Consider the following 21791-nt stretch of genomic DNA (forward strand, 5'->3'; position numbering starts at 1 on the left):
TATTGACTTCAGATAACACATTTTTTGGACATATTGAAGACTGGATTTTGTCCTCCATTACTTACATTGAATATGCATAAGTAGTGCCTTAATTGTTTTAATATTGCATGTTTTATTTTTGTTATCTGTTGTCTTTTGCAGTCTTGTGTGCTTTTAATTTTACACTCCACTATACATCCTGTGGTGTATGTCTGTGATTAACAGGTGTTTATATGATTATTCAGAAGAAGTTGATGGACAGAAAATTAATCTACAACAATTTTGATACTCAATTTCATAAGTTTAGGTAATTTTGTAGAAAAAAAAAAGCCCCAAAATTCAGTGTCCAAGTTTTCAAATTTGATTATTTACTAGCGTTTGTCTTAATTCCTTTTGGGTCCTGATATTTGACTCTGGGAAATTGTTCATTATTTTCAATGCTGTCTGACAAAACCAATGATTCAAGGAAAAAACTAGAATAAAAAAGTACAACACAGTTTGGTAGAGATCTTTATTTAGATACTACAGTCTGAATCCAAGGAGGCAAGAGCCATGGCTGATTAGTACAATAACTGAACAAACATTACAGTTTGACTTAGTAAAATTAATATCAAAACGCGGCAGAAAGCCATTTGATCTCATTGTGAATGCCATAAAATAACACGACAGCTACGTCAAAGTGATTTTGTATGAAGTTAAATCTCACTTCTTAAACATGACTCCTTTGTTACAACAATTTTGTAATATACTTGAAAGTGTAAGTGTATTTGTCCTATTCAGCAGCTATTGTTGCAGTTAATGTCAAGAGTGCATTGTTACAATTTACTAATCAATTATCAGTAATAAAAAATAATACAGATATATACTGTATATGTCAGTGCTTTAACTGCATTCTAAATGCACTAAATTAAAGTATATGCATTAATACAAAATAAAAATAAAAACTTTAGTAAATGCAGTTGTGGGTCACTTTAAAGCAACATTTCACTTTTCATAGTGTCATTTCTCACGTTGATAATATTTTTTACGTCAGATACTAGTTGCCTCTGTAATACATTCAGCGGGAGTGCTTACGTTTCTTTCTGGCTATAAAAATCTCAAAACCACGGTAAAAGTTTCAGACTAACAAAGAAAAACGGCAGAAAGCACTGCTCTTGCCAGTTCGGTAGCTCATCATTAATTCGTGTCGGAAGAGGAACTGGTCATTTTATGCCAAAAAAAACAACAGATATTACAGTGAAATGAAATATTGTGCATGCTTCACAGGCACATACGTTTAAAAATCAAAACAAAACAAAAAAACATTTGGCTGTTGATGTTATGATGTATTCTTCATTTAGTGTTAAATTAAAAATTTTATCCTAACCTTGCTTTAGTGCAATAATGTAGTTCTAAAAAAAGGCATATAGTATGCTTCCATCATGTTTCACTCTAGTTTGCATTACCCTGTGACACATTTGCATATATCAGCGGGTACAAAGGATGCATGGCAGCATATGGGCTTGTCTAACAAATAGCCTGACATGTAGTTTCCAACATTTTGGAAGAGCATTTCCTGACGATAACAAAACCTAGATTGAACAAATTATGTAGCAACACGTACAAATATAACACCCGTAAGACTATGTAACAAATAGCTATATTCTAAGATCTTACAAAAGTAAAAAGCGATAATATTTCAGACTTCAGTAAGGCCTCATTTTTCGTTCTTCATCAAGTATCACTTTCGCTTCATATACAGTTTCCAAAGGTTAACCCCTTCAGCTTCAGTCTCTGCTGTTCACTGCTGCCTTTTATTGGCTTTTTGCCAATATAGCACTGTCACTAAAAGTCATGATAAACATGAAGTCACTGTGGCTCCATACCAGAGCTCGGGCAGAGCTCTCTGGCCCCACCGGCGACAATCTTCCTCTTCCCCCAGTGCAGGTGTCTGTAGATGGAGTCAAACGCTGACACCGTGTAGCGTGCAAACAGGCTGGTCCACTTCACCGCATCCACCATCCACTGCACAGTGCGCCCCACGAAGGCCACAAACACTGTGGTGTAGTGGGCAAGCAGCAGTAGACTCCTCCCGAGCTGCTTGCCATGGTTGATGAGCAGGTTGACTCTTTGGTCATGTCTTACCATCGTTATATTTTCTTCTGTGTTGTTCCAGATGGTGTAGGGTCAAATTATGTGGGTTTTGTTTTTTTGTTGTTTTTTTTTTTTTTTTTTTGCTCAAGGGCTCATTTTTCTTTTTAAAAATGTGTATATTTATGCAGATGCTCCCCAGGAAGGAGTACTCACTTGGACATTTGCAGGCAGTCCCTTACATACGCAGATCCCGGCTGTCCAATCAGTGCAGAGGAAGTTTTGTTTCCGGGAATGTTTGGTGATGTGGCTATGCTCAGAAATCCATCCGAGGAAAAATATCAAATAAAAACCAGACACTTTTACCTGGGAAGCGCTGTCGCACAGGTGAGTTAAAGGCAATTTCTTTTAAAAAAAAATACACAGCTCGCAGGGCTGCACCTCAGAGCTGTCATGCACTGGGCAGAAAAAGTCAGCGGACCAGGTATTAAAGAAGAGGTCCTATTTACGAGTTATCGACCATTAGCCAGCTAAGCTAACTAAACCGTGGAAACTACAGTCAGAGTAAACAGCGAATGGTTTCGCTAGGCATCCTGTTCACGCCACCGTTTCTTTATCTTCAGATGTGTCTGCTGTGCTTTGAAGATATAGGTGTCCCGTTGCTCTTAAAGTTTGCCGTCCAATTTCGCGTTAGCTAGGTATAATTTTTGCTCTTCACAGATCGAGTGACGCAGCCGCAGTGGAGTGTCCGGCAGATCCGGAAAGACTCGGTTCTGTTCGGCTCGGCTCGGAGAAAATAGGCTAAGGGGGTTTGGCAATGTGTTGCTTTTGCGTTTTGCCCATGGCCCTTCTGTTGATCAACTTATCGATTAATTGACTAATCGCCTAAGCTGTGGTAATTGGTAAAGCCATTAAAAAGGTCCATATAACTGACAAAATCTCAACACAAGCTCCTTTTTAGCAGCTGTTCTTGAGCATCAAATCATCACACGATCTTCCTCAGCAGATGTAGTGCACCCAGTTATCATGAAATTGTAGATGTTCAAATTTCCATTTTTCTGAGCACTTTAAGGACTTCTCGCTCATGTTGGCGTAAAAGTTGAGACTGAAAGGTCATTGTTGACTTTGGAAATCTCAGTCCAGTCTCAGATCAAATCAAATTTCAAATCCCAGCCTCTGCAATTTCATGTCAACTGGGAAAAGGAGAGCGGCATCTATACCAAACAGAATAGGGCTTGTGCAGGTGCAGCAAGGGAATGGTTTATATGTTAGAAATTTTTACATGTTAGTCCGTGCTGAAGCCTCAAACTTTGTTTTTGTTTTTTTTCCCCCACTCACAGTGCCACATTTATGTTAAGCCGCCTGGCCACAGTCCTCCAGGAACTCTCTGGAGAGGAGGGCCCAGATGGAGACCCGCAGGTGAGAGGCCAACACATAAATTATAACGCATTAAAAAGAAGAGTATTGCCAACTGTGCCCCCGGCTTTTAAATAAGTATGTGCAGACTGTATGTCTGGCCAATTTGAAAGCCTGTCGAGCCCTTTATCCTCTAGTTGGGGCAATCATTCAACAAAAACAAGTGGGTGAGGGTAGAAAATGTCTGCTTGTCTTTCATCTTTTGAAATGAAGACAAGATGAGTTCTTATAGTCATCCTATCAGAACAGAAACATTTTATGCAAGGTTTACTAGTATTTTATGCAAGATATTGAAGATATGCATAGCCAATAGCTCCAAGAGCCAATAAATGTTTTGACTCCAGAGTGTCTGCATTTTCAAGAAAACCTTTGTCTCTCTCCGAATTTAACTCCAGCGATTTAGTATGATACTGACATTAAGTTGGATTGCTCAAAAGAGAATTAATGGTCAAAATGAAAGCAGCAGAGGCCAAAATATCCTTACTTTTACTCCCACAAATCTGTCTCTTTACCCCCAGTTTTTAATGCAGGCTTTCTGTCAGAAAATTTGAAGTGTCAGGGCCAAGGTAAAAATAACCCTGATGGACTTGTTAGGCTAATTTTCTCATTCTTTACCAATTTCCTCCAGAGATACAGCTGTTTTTAAAGGCTGAGCAGGACTAACCATGATGAATAAACTGACCTTTTGTATTCAAAATGAATTTTGAATAGGGTATGCTGGTGCCACAGCTCCCTGCCAATGAGGGCCAGGCTCCAACGGAGTCTGAGGTACCTGAGGAGGCCATGGAGAGGCTGGCCCACCTGGAACAACTGGTGGTCCACCTGAAGGAGCTTATCCGAGACAAAGACACTCAGCTTGTCCAAAAGGACACCGAGCTGGCCAACAAAGATGTGCAGCTCAAGGTGAATAATCGTCTGTGTGTGTGTGTGTGTCTGTGTGTCTGTGTGTGTGTGTGTGTGTGTGTGTGTGTGTGTGTGTGTGTGTGTGTGTCATCGTTTGCTGTCAACATTTTCCTCCAACAATCAGTTCACCACAGTGTATTCTTTATGCCAACATTGTTTTGTTTTGTCTGTTTTTTTGCTTCGTATCCACAGAATGAAAAGGAAGAAGCCGAGGCTCGATTCACCAAACTCAAACTGCAGGCCAAAGCTAAGATGGCTACACTAAACAAACAGATAACTGATTTGAAAGGATCAGGAGGAAGCACAGTGAGTTTAATGAGGAAAGAAATTGTGTTGTGCTTGTAGGATTATTACAAATCACGCTCCAGTTGCCTTTTAAGAAAAAAAAAAGATTTTATACAGAATAAGATATGTTACACGTTAACCAGAAACTAACGATAAAAATCAGGCCCTTCAGTTTTTATCTGACTTCTGACTTATCTGACAGAACATCTGTTTTGTCTACAGCAGAGCCCAGACAGCTCTTTCACAGAAGCTGGTGCTGCAGTCGAGGAGAAGCTCCAAGAACTGAAGAACAAGCTGAGCGAGGAGGAGGCCAACGGCATGGAGCTTAAACAACGACTCCAGGCCACCGAACAGCTTCTTAAAGAGAAGGAATCTGCCCATGCTGAGCAGGTGACTTAGCTGGAATTCCATGTTGTCTTACTCTGTTAAGATTGAATGACTTAAAATGTCCCGAGAAAGGATCTGTCTGGATGATTTGGTGTATTTTTTGTTTTCAGTTGCATAAGCTGCAGGCTGTGGTCTGTGAGAAGGATGTGCGTTTCCAGGAACAGATCCAAAAACATGAAGAAGAGCTGATGAGGGTCACAACGCAGTCTCAGAATGACGGCGAGCTACAGCAGGTACAAGATCCAGTCGTTTTTCAATATAATCTAACTATAATTTATTTGTGGTTTATTAATTTATAGTCCACCCATTTAGACTCTACTCTGAATATTTGACCTTTTATTTTTTTTTTCTCTTTCTGTTCATTGTAGGGCTGTAGGGCTTAAATGATTAATGTATTAAGTAAATTGTTGCTAAATAATTTTCTTTCAGTCGTTTGAGCTCTCGTTGATTGTTTGAAAGAGTACAGCCACATCAAATCATGAAAAGAAGGACTCTAATTATGGAGAAAATATGTTTTAGTCTTTTAATAATAACAATTTAATGTCATTATCCTGTCAGGTGAAATGAATTTATATGGGCCAAAACCACTAATATACCCCAGAGGGCTACGCTCCCTCTATCCTTAGACCATCGATTTGCAAACTAAACACTTTATTTTGAAAAGGATTTAGGCTAAAAACAGGAAATACCCATTCTTTAATTAAATTTGAATGACTGGCAAACAACTGGAATTTGTCTCAGTTCATCTCCAGTGGACAAACACAAAAATGTTTCAATTAATCAAGCAGCGGAAGAGTGGACAACTGCCACACTTCAGACGAACAGTACATTCCTAGACTTATACACTTGTGGATTCTTTGTGATCTCATCTTTCCAAGGCCCTGCATGCAGCCCAGAGGCGTTGTGAAGAGCTCGAGGAGTCCTTGAAATCTCGCTCCCAAGTGCTGGAAATGCTGCAGCAGGAAGTGAGCAGTGCTGATCAGCAAAAACAGGTACAGATCCTGTTGGATTAGCTGCTTTTTGTGCACCTTCTTATCCAAGGTTATTATAGAGATTGTTCCTCATATGTCATAAGTTTTACAGATGCTTTACTTGGAATGAATACTCAAAAACACTTCAAACAAGACACACCCTAGATCTCGATGGCATGTCATTATCATGGATTGTTTGACTGAGACACACAAAACACACCCACTCATATCCTCTTTCTAACTCTCTGTCTCACCCTCTTTCTTTAGATCTTGACTGCTCAGTTCCGGCAGATGGAGCAGGAGCTGGCTGAGGTCGTGAAGCTGAGGGAGGAGGAGAGGCAGCAGTGGGCCGAACAGGCCGGCAAGGCAGATGTAGAGCTTGCAGCCCTCCGAACCAGCCTGGAGGCTCTGGAAAGAGAGAGAACGGAGGTGGCGAGGCAAGAGAGTGAGCTGGTCTCCCTGAGAGAGGCTGAGCATGTTAGTCAGGAGGCTCTGGAGAAGGAGAAGATGGAAGTTGCCAAACTGGAGAGAGAGCTGGCTCTCATGAAACAGGCTGAGCTCGCAGCCGTTCAAACGAGCCATGATGCTTCAGAGAGAGACAGAGCAGAAATAGCTCGGCTTGAAAGTGAACTTGCATCTATGAGAGAGACAGCAGTTCGTGCCAGCCAGGACGCCTTAGAGAAGGAGAAGTCAGAAGTTGATAAACTAGAAGGAGAGCTGGCTTCACTTAAAGAGGAGCAGAAAGATGCCCAGAAGAAGAGTGAGATCTTGGCTGAAGTTTGGAGACATTTACAAGCTCTGGCTCTAGATGATGTACAAGCAGCAGAGGAAAACCCCGTCCCTGTTGACCTTTCCCTGTTTCTGGACACTGTACAGTCGATTGACACCCAAATCACAAGGCTGAAAGACAAACAGAGTGATAGCGAGGAACATTCTGCAGAGCTCACCCACACCATGGAAACCCTTCAGGGTAAGAGCATTTATCTGGTTGTTTGTGGGATTCAGTGTATTAATGTCAAACCAAGGTACGGATATTTTTAATGTGATCTTCTGATTTTCAGAACAACTTGACAGAAAAACCACAGAACAGAATGAGGCCACTGCCAAGATACAGCAGTTGGAGCAGCAAATTGTAACGGTCAGTATTACAGCCACATTTATACCTGGTAGTAACACGTGATCTATGGCAGGATACTTTATCTGGATTATCTGTTTGTCTTGCCTTTACGCTATTTTATTGCTCTTTGTCCTCACAGTGTGGGACGTCTGACCGACAGGCCTTTGCATTTATACCTGGTGTTAAAGAGCTTTCTCGTGATCCTCATTCTGCCTGCATTTTAATCAGATTTGAATATCACAAATTAACTGGGCTGGCCAATCCGATCACAATCTGATCACCGTGCTCACTGCATGCATTTATTCCTTGCATTAACATGCAATTTGCCTCAACCAGATATAATGTCCAGACACAGATTTTACATTAATGCCAGGTGTAAGTGAGGTCTTCAACACAGAGTATTAAAGAACACAGAAGTAATTTTTGGTAGTTATTACTTGCTTAACACTAGATGTAAGCAGCTTGTTTCCGCTGAGATATGAACTTCAAAAGGCAGCTCCATGATACCCTACAAGCTTTACCATCTCTACAAAGCTTAAACTTAAACTGTACTGAGTTCCTGTTATACTGTGTCTCTGTTTATATGATGAAAAGGTGTTAAAGTGGAAGATGTGGGACTGGAATCTTAGTATAAGCTGAGGTATTGGGAGTAAAAGTAGTTCTAAATAATCAATCTTCAAAGACAGACAGGTGTTCCATTTGTACTTTTCCCTGTACATTTAAAACACAATTTGCAGAAGCACCTTTTATTTTTAGAGCAGGGCAGTCTGAATGGTCTTATAAACTGCACCCAGTCCAGGGTCACAGCTTGTGTCTGGACAGGTGATCTCCATCTCAGACAGGACAGAAGCAGGGTCATACAGTAGACAGACAATGCTTTTTAACTCATTGTGAGGACGCGAGTCTAATCCCTTCTGCGCTGATCCACTGGTATGACCGACTGTCTGAGCCGACCTTCACCTCACAGTACAGCCTTATACTGTATGCTGCTGATATAGATTTAATTTGAAAGAGCAATCATAGAGGCCGCATGGACCTTTTTTTAAAAACCGTTGTTTCACTCCTTCTTACTCAGGATTTTTCTCTAGTAAATCACAACAACTTTCAGTCCGGCCTGTTTTCAAAAGATAGTCACAGTTTTGTCTCTTTCTTTCAGTTGTCTGAAAGAGATGATGCGACTGAACCGTCAGCACAGGATTCATCTGAAGCTGAAAAAGGTATAAAAATCTTTCCAAAAATAAAATTCACACATTATATGGAGACAGTATCTAACATAATGGTCAAGATCAGTATGCTCACACATACAATAAATCCTTTTTATGCAGCTCCAGACAAACAAATATAGAGCTATTATGCACAAGGCTCATATGTGTAGAAATAGGGACAAAATCGATCAATTGTCATTTTTCTACATTTTTCTACCAAAAATGCCAGACATTTATTTGTTCCAGCTTCTCAAATGTAAGGATTTTCTGATTTCGTCAGTCTTTCTATTATTGTAAAATTAATCATTTGGGGTTTTGGACTGATGGTCAGACAACACCATACATTGAAGATGCCATCTTGGCATGGTATGACAGGCATTTTTCACTATTTTCAGACAATTTATAGGTTGGATGAGTAATCAGTTTCAGCAAGCATTTGAGAAAGTGATCGGCAGATTAATCTATAATGAAAATAATCGTTATCTGCAGCCCTGTGATGCCTTACTATAAATTAAGCTACTCGGCAGTATAAAGTAGTTAAAATTAGCCCCACCTTGCCAGCTACACCATCTAGGTGATCCTTATACACTGATACATCAATAATTATAATCCAGTCATATGAGAGAGATATATATATATATATATATATATATATATATATATATATATATATATATATATATATATTAAATGGGCAAATCTGTGTAAAGAGTATTTTTTGTACTTTTATTTTTATTTAATACCTTTACTTGTAACTTGAGTATTTTTACATTGTTGTATTGCTGCTTTTACTTAAGAAAAAGATATGAGTACTTCTGCCACTGGTTTGAGGTCATAAAATGTCAATAAATTAGAGATTAAAAAAAAATTGTGGATTGTGGAAATTGTGTCCTTGTGACCCTTATTGTAATTATTTAACAATATAATGAAAGTAAAATGAGAATGTGTCTATTTAAATCGTGAAATTCACATTTGAAGGATAGAAATTTTCTTAATCTCTTTAGAATCAATCTGGGTTCTGTAAAGGTGTCGATGTTGTTGGTCTTTTAATTAATTTTAGAGGAAAGGTATACAGAGTCATTCATCAGGATACCATAGGTGATATTCTTGTTTATCTTACTGTATCTTTCCTACATTACAGTAGTTTTAAAATAATTAGCTTTCCAAGATAATAAAAATAGGCAATTCTGTTTCCAGGAGTGATTTTGCCTGGTTAAGTACTGATTTTCTGCTCGGGAGCCTAGTCTGACTGTATTTTTCTAATTACTTTGTCTTCCACAGCACACATACTGGCATTGGAGCAGCAGCTATTAGAAAAAGACAATCAGCTGGTTGCTTTGCGAGAATCCCTCAGACTGGCTACAGACCACAGCTCCAGTGAGGTCGCATCAATTGAAACAAACAATCAGACTCCAGATAAGGATCACGATGCCTGTACGGCCACCCATGACAGTTCTTTAGCTCTTCCTAACCTAATGGAGGATACACAAGAAGAAGAGACCACCTTAGTGGCTGAGGATACCTCTGTCCTCTCCAGTTCTGCTGATAATGAGAGCAGCCCAGAGCTTATTGGACACCAGTCTGAGTCCCCAGAAGAATCCAAAGGGACCTCCTCAGACGAGATGGTCGCCAGTAGTGATTCAGAAGTGGCCCACAGCAGCTGGACCCTCTTGGAAGCTGTGAATCAAGATGGAGGCCAGGAGTGGCCCTCCACCCTGCAGGACTTTGGCCAGCTGCAGCTGCAGTCGTGGGAGACGACGAGCATGGAGCAGGAAACCTCCACAGTTCAAGTTGAGTCCTCCTCTGTCATCATCCGAGAGACAGTTCAGGTTCATCTAACACAGCAGAGTTCTTCCTCCACAGATGCTAACGTGCCCTCTGGACCGTTCTTTGCTCAGGCTTTGGCCGAGGAACTCCAGAAGAGGTACAGTGAGCTTTTGGCTGAGCTGCAGAGGCTCAGAGAGACAGCTACAGAGTCACAAGAGAAAATCAAGAGTCTGGAAGATGAAACACAGTCCCTTACTGCTGCAAAAGAAGAGGCAGAGTCCCAGAGCAACTTCTTTGCAGAGGAGCTTAAGTTAGCCAGAATGGAGTTGGACAAGGTTTCCCAGCAAAGTAGCTCAGTGGTGGAGAAACACAGTGTTGAAATGAACCTTATAGAAGAACAGATAAATACTTTGAATGCTGAAAGTAAAGCCAAGGAACAGAAGATCCAGAGCCTGCAGAGCGACTTGGAAACAACCCACCAAGCTCTCTCTGAGCAGGAGGGTCAGGCCAGGATGTTGAGTGCTCAGCTGGAGGACAGAGAACTTCTGTCCTCTGAGCTTGAAAGGAGGCTGCAAGATATGGAAAACAGCATGTTGGAATATTCCCAGACTTCAGATCTAAACAATGAGTCTTTGTCAATGAAGGACTCAGAGATCAATGAGCTACAGCTTCATCTCAGTCAGAAAGAGCATGAAATGATGGAGCTCAATGACAGTATGTCTGCTAAACTCCTTCAAGTAGAAGAAGAGAAGTTCCAGATAGACAGTGAACTCAATAAACTGAAGGAGCAGATAGTGGAACTTCAGAAAGTGAGAGATGAGGAACGGCAAGCACGTTGTGAAGACTCAACTGCTCATGTAGACGATGAACTTGGTAGTTTACGACAGGAGAAGGAAAGTCTGGAAACCCGACTAACAAATACAAAGAAGAAGTTGCAGGCTGCACTTGTGCAACGCAAAGAGCTCATGAAGAAGGTTGCTGATTTTGAGGTAGAAGAAAAAAAAAGGAAAGAGCGAGATGAATTAGCAAAGGGAGAAACTCCTGCCGATATTCCAGAGGTAGAAAAAACTAGTGGACATGAGATTCAAGAAATGGAGGCTGAACTCCTGGAGCTCAAGCAAGCTTTAAGATCCAAAGAAGAGACAGTTGAAGTTCTTGAGCAGAAAATTAGCGAACAGGATCAAGTCATTGCTGAGACGCTTGCCCTGAATAGAAAGCTAAATGAAGAAGCTGAAAATACTCAGCAGGCATCAGACATTTCTTCTGAAACAACTGTGTTACAATCCCAAGTGGCCACTCTTGAAGCAGAGTGTGAAACGCTTCAGAAGAAAGTTCAGGAGGCTCAAGAATCTCGCAAAGAAACCATCCGCAAAGCGAAAGAGAAAGACAGACACCACCGTGAACAACTGAAGCAGCAGAAAGAAGAATTCAGTAAGCTGATGGAACGTTTTGAGGTGCAGAGTGGAGAGAGAGAGGTCCTTCTTACTAAACTGAGAGAATTAGAAGAAAAAGTGAGCCCTGAGAGAGAGGACCTGCCTCAACAAGAGACCAAACAACTAGCTGAAAATTTGGAGAAGAAAGCAGCAGGTGATTGGGTCCAGGAGGACTGGGTGGATTTTTCCACATCTGCCCCTGATTCATCCCAGCCACAAACTAGTGATCTAGTTCAGCATCCTGCAGAGTCATCTGACGCCCACTCTGACCAAATGGAGGAATCTCTGAAAGCTCTCAGAGAAAAGATCCAGACTGTGGGGATGGCTAACACAGAGCTAGAGAAGCAGTTGCAGGAAACTCAGGCCAGTCTGTCACTGAAGGATGCTGAATTACTGGATTTGGGCAAAGAGCTACAAGCACTAAGAGAAAAGGAAAAACAGATTGATGCACTCTCAGAGGAAATTAATGATCTTAGAGTAAAGTATCGCCAAGCTGAATCTTATGCAGAAACACTAAAAGCAGAGATGGAAGCTGCAGCCAAAGCAGCATCTGCTGATTCCACATCCTCCATTGTAACTCTTCAGGCTGAAGTGGAAGACTTCAAGCAGTTTCTCGACAACAAGAACCAGGAGATAATGGCGCTCAGTCAGCAGCTTAGTGAGCAGAACTCTCTCATACACTCAATGCAGGATACGGTGTCTCAGAAGGATCAACTAATCACTTCTTTACAGGAAGAATTAAAAGTTGAGCAGGAAAAAACACAGAGGTTAGAGGTTGAAGCACCACAGAGGCAAGAGGAAGAAAAAGACAGTGAGGCAAAGATTCAGCAGCTTCAACGAAAACTTCAGGCTGCTCTGATCTCCCGCAAAGAGGCCCTCAAAGACAACAAAACCCAGAAGGAGAAACTAGCTTCAACTGAGAAGCTCATTGCTGAGTTGCAGCAGAAAATGGAGTCAGCAGAAGATGAGCTGGAGAAGCTAAGAGGAGAAAGACTTAGACTGATTGATGAGGTTGATCGAACGTTACTGGAGAATCAAAGCCTCGGATCATCCTGTGAGAGCCTCAAACTGGCCATGGAAGGCATACTGAATGAGAAAGATGCTTGTAAGAGAGAAGTGGATTTGGCAAGAGAGGAGGCTGCTAGGGCAAGCAGAGAATGGGAAGAAAAGGCTCAAGGCATGAAGGACGAGTACGAGACTTTGCTCAAGTCCTATGAAAATGTGAGTGACGAGGCAGAGCGGGTGAGACGAGTCCTGGAAGCTGCCAGACAGGAGAGACAGGAGTTATTAGCTAGGGTGAGGACACATGAAGCTGCAAGGCAAGAAGCTGAGAGGCAGGCAGAGGACGCACAGAAAGAGGTGGATTTGGTGAAAGACAAAATGAGGAAATTTGCCAAAACAAAACAGCAGAAAATACTGGAGTTAGAGGAGGAGAATGAGAGACTCAGAGAGATGCAGGAAAAGCCCGTAATAAAACGAGAGGACAAGACTCTCAAAACTGAGGTTGAAAGACTTCAAGAAGAGCTGGGGGCTTTGAAAGCTGAGCTGGATGCTACAGCTGCAGAGAGAGACTCTTTAGGGCAGCAGATTGAAGAACTAAGGGAGCAACTTGCCCAAATGGGAGACAAAGAGGACAATGAAATACAAGTGACTCCAGTTAGCTCTGCAGCTGTTGTAGAAGAGGTTGTCACTGCCCAGAAATTAGACATAATCATGACCAAACCAGAGCCTATTGAGAGTCAATATGTAGACCAAGAAAAACCCTTAACGCCAGAAGAGACTCCAGACAACCAAATAGTTGCAGTGTCTGCACCAGAAACACATTTGCAGCCTAAAGATGAGAAAGAAAACGAAGAAATGACTGAAAGAGCTCAAACTTTATTAGAGGATAAAATGAAGGAGATGGACGCAGCTGTTAACAAAGAGAGGGGACTGTGGCAGGAACGGGAGGCTGAACTCAAAGCTGAACTGGCGTCTCTTGAGCAAGACCTCCAGGAAAGTAAAGAGAGGCTGAGTCTTGTGGCCTCTCTTGAGAAGGGCCTACAAGAGAGCAAGGAGAGAGAGAAGAGCCTGATTGAAGAGGGTTCGAAGAGGGAAACTCAGTTCAAAGAACTACTCAGAAGCCTTGAAACTGAGAAGGATAACCTGGAGGAGCGTTTGATGAACCAGTTGGCCCAACTCAACGGGAGTATCGCCGGTTACCAGCAAGAGACAGCAGATAACCGGGAACACCTGGCTGAACATAAGCGGGAGGTGGAGAGGTTGGAGAGGGAGCGAGCTGAACTCGAAGCCGAGGCTCAGAGCGAGAGGGACCGGGCATCCAGACTGGAAGAGGACATGAGGCAAGCCCAGAGAGAGAGAGCTGAAGCTGAAGCAGAGTCTGGTAAGCAGAGGGAGCTGGAGCAACAGCTGAGATCTGCTCAGAGGGTCAGAGAAGGCAGCCAGAGCAGAGCACGTCAGCTGGAAGAACTGTTGAGGGAGAAGCAGCTGGAGGTCCGACAGCTGCAGAAGGACAGCATCCAGTACCAGGAGAGGATCAGTGAGCTGGGGAGGGAAGCTAAGGCACTGCAGCTAGGCCATGACGAGCTCAACAACAAACTACAACAATCCCAGCAGGAGACTTCCAAAACTCTAGAGGACCTGAAAAGGATTGAGGCAGAGTTGTCTAGCTGTAAATCTCAACTGGATGAGGTCCAGAAACTGTTAGGCGAGAGCTTAGCTGCAAAAACAACTTTAGAACAGAGCGCCCAGCAGAAAGAGGCCTTGATGAAAACTGAGGCAGAGCAAACCCTGGACTCTGTGAGATTCAGGCTGGGAGCTGAACTGAAGGAGATGGAGCTGAGACTGGAGGAGGCCTATAGAGAACGGGAAAAGGAAGAGGAGGCCACCCTGGAGGCCAGAGAGATGGCAGAGGCTGCTGAGAGACGAGCCCAGGAGATGCAAACCCGTCTAGACGAGTCTCTGGCCAGGTTAGCTGCCTTCTCACGTTGCATGTCCTCACTGCAAGATGACCGGGACAGAGTTTTGGACGAGACCCGACAGTGGGAGACTCGTTTTAATGATGCTCTGCAGGGTAAGGAGGCTGAAGTCCGGGAGGCTGAAACACGGGCAAAGGAACTGGGAGAACAGCTTCAGAAAGAAACTGCACTGAAAGAGGAGCTTCAGCTTTCGGTCGACAGGTAAAAACCTTCTCTGTGCATTTGTCTTATTTCCCTGTTTCCTTGTAATTATTGATTATCTTCAACGTTTTCGCTCCAAACTCACAAGATTGTTTGTTTCCTCCAGACTAGAGATAGCAGACAAAGACCGGCAGGTGAGACTGGAAGAAGAGGAAAAGAAAGTCACAGAGAGCCAAGCTGTCCTTGAGGAGGAGAGGAGCAAGCTTCAACAAACCCTAGCTGAGCTGCAGTCTGCACAAAATGAAGTCCGTGCACTGACAGATGAGCTGGAGGGTCTCCGTCACAGAATCCAGGCTCTGGAAGAGGCTGTAGGTCGGCTGCAGGGTGAAGTTGACCAGGCCAGGACTGAGCTGAAAGAGAGGGAGGCAGAAGAGAGGCGCCTGTGTCTGAACATGGAGCAACTGGAGACAGACCTGAGGTCCTCTAAGGCCTTGACAGAGAGTCTGCAGACTGAGTTAAATGAGAAGGAAAGGAGAGAAGTGGAAATGCTAGGGGAGAAGGAGCAAGCTGTTACTCAGGTATTAACATTTATTCATTTATAGTACATATTATATATTGTTTTGCCCTTTCACTGATGTTTAATAAGAGAGCAAATAGCAGCTTTCTCACCATTATGCGTGTTTTATTTCCCAGGCTGCTGACGAGGCTAGAAAGGAGGCTGACAGCCGGGCACAAGAAGCTGAGAAGGAGCTGGAGCAGAGAAGAGGTGAAGTGCGGGATCTGGAAGAAAAACTGCGAAAGACAGAGGAAGAGAGCAACAACCGAAAAGCCAGACTGGACTCTTTCATGAACGCCATGGGCTCCTTGCAGGATGACAGAGACCGAGTCCTTAACACGTACAAACAGCTAGAGGAGAAACACCTGCAGGTAATGGCCGTAACAGCTTTGTTGCTCTTTTTTTTTTTTTAAATGGCCAATATAATATTTGTATTGTGTCCCAGGTGATGATGGAGAAGGATGGTCTGATTCAAGAGGCAGCAGGGGAGAACAACAGCCTGAAGGAAGAGCTGCGCTCTCTGCTGGTCCAGAGAGACGACCTGTATGCTGAAAAGGCCAAGCTGTCTGCTCAGCTTCATGGCTATCGTGATGAACTAAACCATGTCCTGAGCATGAAAGACTCCCAACACAAACAGCTTCTGGCATCTCAGAGAGAACGAATCACCTCTCTGGAGAGGGAACGTGAGGAATTGGAAAGTCAGTTAAAGAGTGTTAGCAGAGCCAAAGAGACAGAAGTAGAAGTAGGGAGAGTGGAGACTGAGATTCTTAGTCAGGCTGCTGATAGTAGGACAGTATCACAGGTGATAGATGCTCCTGGTGCAGAGGTAGAGAAGCTTAGAGAGCAGCTACAGGCAGCAAGAGAGCAAGTGGAGGCTTTAGAGGACAGCTTATTAAGGGAGAGACAAGAGCAGGACAGTAAGAGTAAAGAGCTAGCTGAGCTGCGATGGGAGGGAGGTGTGATGCGGACAGAGTCTGAGAGCGCTCAGGAGAGGGTGGCAGAGCTGGCCCGAGACCTGCTGGCCATCGAGCAGAAGCTGCTAGAGGAGAAAGAAGTGACGACACAGCTGAGAGCAGAGAACCAGTCATTTGCTAAAGCCATGGCCTCCCTCCAGGACAGCAGGGACCAGGCAGTAAACAAGACCCAGGAACTGAGCGTGAAGCTGGAAGAAATGAGCAAGGCAGGTGGCCCTGCAGCACACAGCAGCCCCGGAGGCTCCACTGGAGAAGTGTGGGGCCTGAAGAACGCGCTACAAGCCCTTCAAAATGACAGGGAGAGACTGGTGAGTGACGCGTCTGACAATAAATATAAATGCTTTAGTCATAAACACAGATATTACGAAAAAAAACTCTTTGAAAAAACTCTGAATAAACTATAAATAGAAACATGTTTTATGGATTTTCATAGACATCTATTTCAACATATCATTTGTCTGTTCTTTTTGTGTGCAGCTGGAGCAGCTTCAAACACAGACTTCTGAGCTCAAGAAGCAGCAGTCGGAGCTAGCTCGGCTAGGTGCAGGAGAGCTAATTAAAGTCAGCCAGGAGCTGTTCGAGGAGAAGAAGAAGAACGGAGACATGCTGGGTGTCATAACGCAGATGGAGAATGTGGTGGAAATGGGCAAGCATGAAATAGAGACACTCAGGTAAAACAGAGTTAAGGAATTTTTGTCATTCTAGTCTGGTTTCAACAAAGCAAAATGACAAAAGGAGCCTTTTACTTATTGCCTGCGAATTAGAGTGTCTTGTGTTTTGTTTTAGGCTGGAACGCATTGACTGGATGGCTCAAGCAGAGCAGCTGAAGCAGCAGACCCTCGCCACACTCTCAGAGAGGGACCAACAACTGCGACAACTCACCGCCATGCTGGAGGAAGCTCGCACTCATAAGCCCAAACTTCAGCAGGAACATTATCAGAGAGAGGTAGGGGCATAGACATTCACTTAGGCTGCTTCTGACTGCTTTAAATAAATTAAATAATAATAGTGCTTTTTCCTTAGCTTGTTATCCCTTAAAATGAGCCCTTGTCACAGGTTATGGACACGAGCTGTGAGCAGCTCAGGCAAAGAGGGATTTCTCTTTCTCAGATATTTAAATTTGAAGGATTTTTAGAGGCCTCAAGATGTAAAAAGTATCCAGTATTTTGCAAAAAATCTTTGCTTGACAGCTTTTTTTTCTTTACTTATCCCTTTAATTATCCCTTTAAATTTACTCCTTAGTTACTTGGGATCCACTGCTTTCAGTATTTGTCATAATTCTGCTTACAGTTTCAGATCATATCACACATTTGGTATAAACGATTGTATCTTAAGTGGTAGATGTATTTTAGTTTGACAACTTTGGCTTGCTGACGGCATGATAAAAACTATAAAATCAGCAAGACACAGGATAAGAATGCTGCATTCAGTGTGAATTATCTCTACAATGTCATAATCTTCCCACAGGGCACAGAGAAATTGGACAGTCCTCCTGGAGCCCCACAAGAGCGAAGCAGCCTGCTAGACAGCCACACCTACATAGCTGAGGTCAAAGAGTTACAGCGGAGGTATAGTATGGATCACACATTAGCAGGGTTTTGAAACAGGCAGGATGTGGCTCACAGATATTTACTTATTTTATACCTTGTCTATATCAGGCTAGATGAAGAGACCCAGCAGAGGGTGGCTGCTGAGGAACAGCTAATGGCCACACAGGACCGACTCAAACGGTATGAAATATGACACGAGATAAGGGAGATAAAACTTTGTTAATCACACGCAGGAAATATCAGAGCTGCTATAAACAGTATTTTTTTATATTAACAATAGATTAAATGACTGTGTAATGTGAAAGTGGCTGCTCGTACTGACAAAACACATCGTTTTATGACCTGACTAAGGAGTTTTTTGTGAGCAATACACAGCTAGAAGGAGTGTGAATAATGGACTTAGTTTTGTCTGCTGGACACACACACACACAAAACACCAAATGAATCCTGATGTTGTTCCCTGTCTGCTTGGAAGTGGACATAAATAAATAAGCAAGTTTGCCACAACGACTTTAAAAGATGATATGTCAGTGATTTGTTAACAGCTTGTAACGTAATACAACTAGAATTGCACTGTATACATCGAGTATATAGCATGTATAACAAAAACCATGAAAAATAAAAGTGGTGTGATATACTCCATGAATACACAACATACATGGAAAGACCACAAGTGATGACTTTAGATCCCAGTTAGTTTATATTCCACGTTGTATCATGTTGCTCTTCCGCATTTTAATGTTATAGAATGTGACATTGACTACCAAATTGACCTTGATTAAATGTTCCAAATGTATAATGTTGACACTAATAATCATAATTGTGAAAAACAGCTGGCAAACAGTGCTGTCACATGCTCTCTTTTGAGTTTTTCTGTATCCAGAATTCATCTAGTCCCTTTTCAGCTTTGAGCAATTTGTGTAATCAGCAAAATATGACAGCTAACATCTGTTGTTGTTATTATTATCATCAGTCACAGCCAGGCTAAATGGCACAATGCACAAGAACGGGATCACTCAGAGACCGCTGTTTTTATCGAGCCGCCAGAAGGAGCTGTCACACGAGTAAGGTTTCACTAATGTCCTAAACCACCTAATTTGTCTCCTTAATAGCTGTAATAATAAAGACTTATGAGCTGAATGTTTCCTCTAACCTTGTGTTTTCTACTCTCGCAGATTCGAAGAGGTGGCCCAGGTGTGATGCGGATGCTCCGAGTGGCCTTCTGCTCTCGCCAACGCACCCCTCTGCTGTTCAGCCTCTATCTGCTCACTGTGCATGTCCTGCTCCTGCTGTGCCTGGGCGGATACCTCTGAAACCAGCTCCCTTTAACAAAGATAAGAGACAGAGATAGCGATAGGGAGAGAGACAGAGAGAGAGAGAGGAGGAGAAAGAAAATGGAAATGTGACACAGACAGAACCCAAGTCATCGATATGTTTTCTATTGCTACATGTAATAAATCACAGGGTGTGAAATCTGGTCTACACACACACACATTGCACTTTACAGGACTTAAACCTTTAGCCAAAGTAAATACATTTATGTAGGGAGCTGTTGTCATTGATTTTAATCATTTTGATCTTGTATGACTAAGTGTGTATGACAGGTTTTTCCAAGCAGAGAGGACATAAGGGACAAAGTTTTAATTTTCCTCTCTTCCTTTTTCCTGCGGTTTATGGGAAAATAAAGTCGATTCATAATCGGGCATTTTGGCATATGGTGCTCTCCATGTGCCTGTAGATTTGGATATAAAAGGGTTACTTTACGTTAAAGTAAAAGTTGGACATTTTGGGGAAAGGTCCAAAATGAAAGCGTTACTGATCGATTAGACTGATACCTCTATCTGTCTGTTAAATATAAGGCTTGCTTACTTAGCTTAGCTTAGTACAAAGATTGGAAACAGGGGCAAATGGTTAGGCTGGCTCCGTCAAACAGTAGCAAAATCCACCCAAAGGCACCTCTGAATCTCACTAATTAGCAGTTAATGTCTCATTTGTGTAAACCGTACTGTACCTAAGTACAATTTTGAGGTACATGTACTTTACTTGAGTATTTCTGTTTTATGTTACTTTATACTTTTACTTCACTACATTTCAGAGCTAAATATTGTGCTTTTTACTCCATTACATTTATCTTACAGTTGTCACTTCAAGTTTTCATTAGTTGTTAGAGAGATTTCCCCTCTAAACTTCTCCGATGGTTTCATTTAAAAAAAAAAAAAATCTACAACAGTAAAATTAGACACAGTTACACATTGATGCATCAGTATTAACAATATAATAATGTTATATGGAATCAGAAATCAGTCACAGGAGAGTACCTTTACATTGGATCCTCTCAGTACATTTTGGTGAAAATACCTTTTGAATGGAGAACATTTACTTGTAATGGAGTATTTCCATAGTGTGATATTGGTACTTTTACTTAGGTAATAAAAAGCTGAGTGCTTCTTCCACTAGTGTTTCCCCATTTCCAGTCTTGGTGCTAAGCTAACCGGCTGCTACCTGTAGCCTTATACTTAACAAATATGAGAGTGGTATGGATCTTTTCATCCAACTCTGGCCGGAGGGTGAACAAGTGCAGAATTTCCCAAAATGTTTGAACTTTTCTTTTAAGGTGGCTTGAGGTTCGGGACGTGCTGTTATAGTCCAGTCTCTTCCTGTTCTACTCATTTCATGCACAAAAATGGAGCACAGTGCAATTTCTGCTCTTACACATTCCTGTTGTGTTTTCCTTCCCATTTACTTTCCTCATACGTATGTACACACATGTATTATCTATTTCAGCTGGATGTGGGTCTTCCTCCTTCATATCCAATAAGATTCCATGTCTACGCTTCTGTTGCACAGATTTAGATTTTACCGTTTGCTCTGTAGCTTTTATGGCAGATGAAGTTGCCCTAAGGTGCAATGTTACCACAGTTTGGATTCATTCCAGAGGAGGAAAACTGCTGTTTTATAATGATATCCATCCTGTTATAGACTACTCTGATGTAGCATAATTTATTGATCCTCATTTCTCTTTTCAATCACTCATTGTTGGTATAACGACTACTCTGTACCCACCTTCTTTCTTAATTAACGTTCTTCACATCTTACACGCCATACTTAAGGTGTATATAACTTTTAAAAGGGCTGTATAGAAAAAATTAAATGTAATTAAAGTGTTAGTGGTTTAGATCGGGGACTGATCTTGTCAAGCATTAATTATTTGCTCATTTATGTGTCTAGAAAAAATCTGACAGTGGGACTTTTTTTTTTTTTTTTTTTAAATTTGCATTAGGATTTTTGTTTACCGTTTGTTTGGGCTCGGTTAATTTCAATTTCAACTCCGTAAATGAAAATACTTTTTTCCTCTTTTCTGTAAAATACTTAAGAATAAATGGGTTATTGTTACTCACTGATTTTTGCATTTTAAACAAACATTCATGAATGGCAAGCCCTGTTCATCTGACCATGTTCCCAGCCATGCTTGTAATGTTGAGAGCTTTTGGTCATCACAACTTCTAAAAAGTTCATGTGAAGCTCAGGTTCATACCAGTCAAGGGAAATGATGACTTACTGTAACATTTTGAAATGCACACAATTAAATGAAGGTCTTTAAAACAGTAGAATGCTTCTCTCTCTGGGAGACAGAATTATATAAACGCACTGTTATTGCTGCGACACTCAAATCACTACCACATTTAAGACTTTGAATAAAAGGATATTTTTAAGTTTAAGTAAAGTCTGGGTGGAAGCTGTTTGCTTGAAGTCTAGATTAGACTTTGATGTGTAAATTTTAGGTTTTTGCTTTGTCTTGAGCAGGTTAGATAACATAAGAAAAAAATAGGTTTTGCAGCAATAATAATTCGTAGCACAGGGCTAAAAATAAAACGTGTAAGTTGTTTCTGTCTCTGTTTAAAGTCAAGGTTGTGAACTTTTTGCCAGTCACAGTGCAGTAGTGAACATGGAAGTGAAAATATTAAATATTACGCTCGGCGAATGGCTACACGAAGCTGTATGTTTACCAAAAAAAAACAGATTCAGCTGGAGATGCTGCATATTTCAGACTTTCGTGCA

General features: G+C 41.9%; 1 protein-coding gene across 4 annotated transcripts; it reads left to right on the top strand.

Moving 5' to 3' along the window:
• Nucleotides 1–2328: 2328 nt before the first annotated feature.
• On the top strand, nucleotides 2329–21572 carry golgb1 (golgin B1). Of its 4 annotated transcripts, none has more exons than XM_040141656.1 (20): nucleotides 2329–2436; nucleotides 3390–3468; nucleotides 4177–4368; nucleotides 4561–4674; nucleotides 4876–5043; nucleotides 5151–5273; nucleotides 5919–6032; nucleotides 6279–6981; nucleotides 7073–7149; nucleotides 8285–8345; nucleotides 9615–14712; nucleotides 14819–15230; nucleotides 15346–15579; nucleotides 15654–16490; nucleotides 16660–16853; nucleotides 16969–17128; nucleotides 17650–17750; nucleotides 17841–17912; nucleotides 18706–18796; nucleotides 18908–19045. In XM_040141656.1, the coding sequence occupies exons 2-20, from the start codon at nucleotides 3400–3402 to the stop codon at nucleotides 19043–19045; spliced, it is 8958 nt and encodes a 2985-aa protein (XP_039997590.1). In that variant the 5' UTR covers nucleotides 2329–2436; nucleotides 3390–3399. The 4 variants fall into 4 exon arrangements, with proteins under 4 accessions (XP_039997590.1, XP_039997618.1, XP_039997600.1 ...); XM_040141684.1 differs by having other exon boundaries at nucleotides 4879–5043; XM_040141666.1 differs by lacking the exon at nucleotides 2329–2436 and adding an exon at nucleotides 2839–2951.
• The last annotated feature ends 219 nt before the right edge of the window (nucleotides 21573–21791 follow it).

This window comes from Xiphias gladius, chromosome 2 (genome assembly GCF_016859285.1).
Source record: "Xiphias gladius isolate SHS-SW01 ecotype Sanya breed wild chromosome 2, ASM1685928v1, whole genome shotgun sequence".
NCBI classification, from domain to species: Eukaryota; Metazoa; Chordata; class Actinopteri; order Istiophoriformes; family Xiphiidae; genus Xiphias; species Xiphias gladius.

Excerpts from the sequence above, each read along its gene's own strand:
- golgb1 (XM_040141656.1), top strand. The coding sequence starts at position 3,400 with ATGTTAAGCCGCCTGGCCACAGTCCTCCAGGAACTCTCTGGAGAGGAG. Across the intron at positions 6,982-7,072 it reads CACCATGGAAACCCTTCAGG|AACAACTTGACAGAAAAACC; the intron begins GTAAGAGCATTT and ends TCTGATTTTCAG. Across the intron at positions 14,713-14,818 it reads CTTCAGCTTTCGGTCGACAG|ACTAGAGATAGCAGACAAAG; the intron begins GTAAAAACCTTC and ends TGTTTCCTCCAG.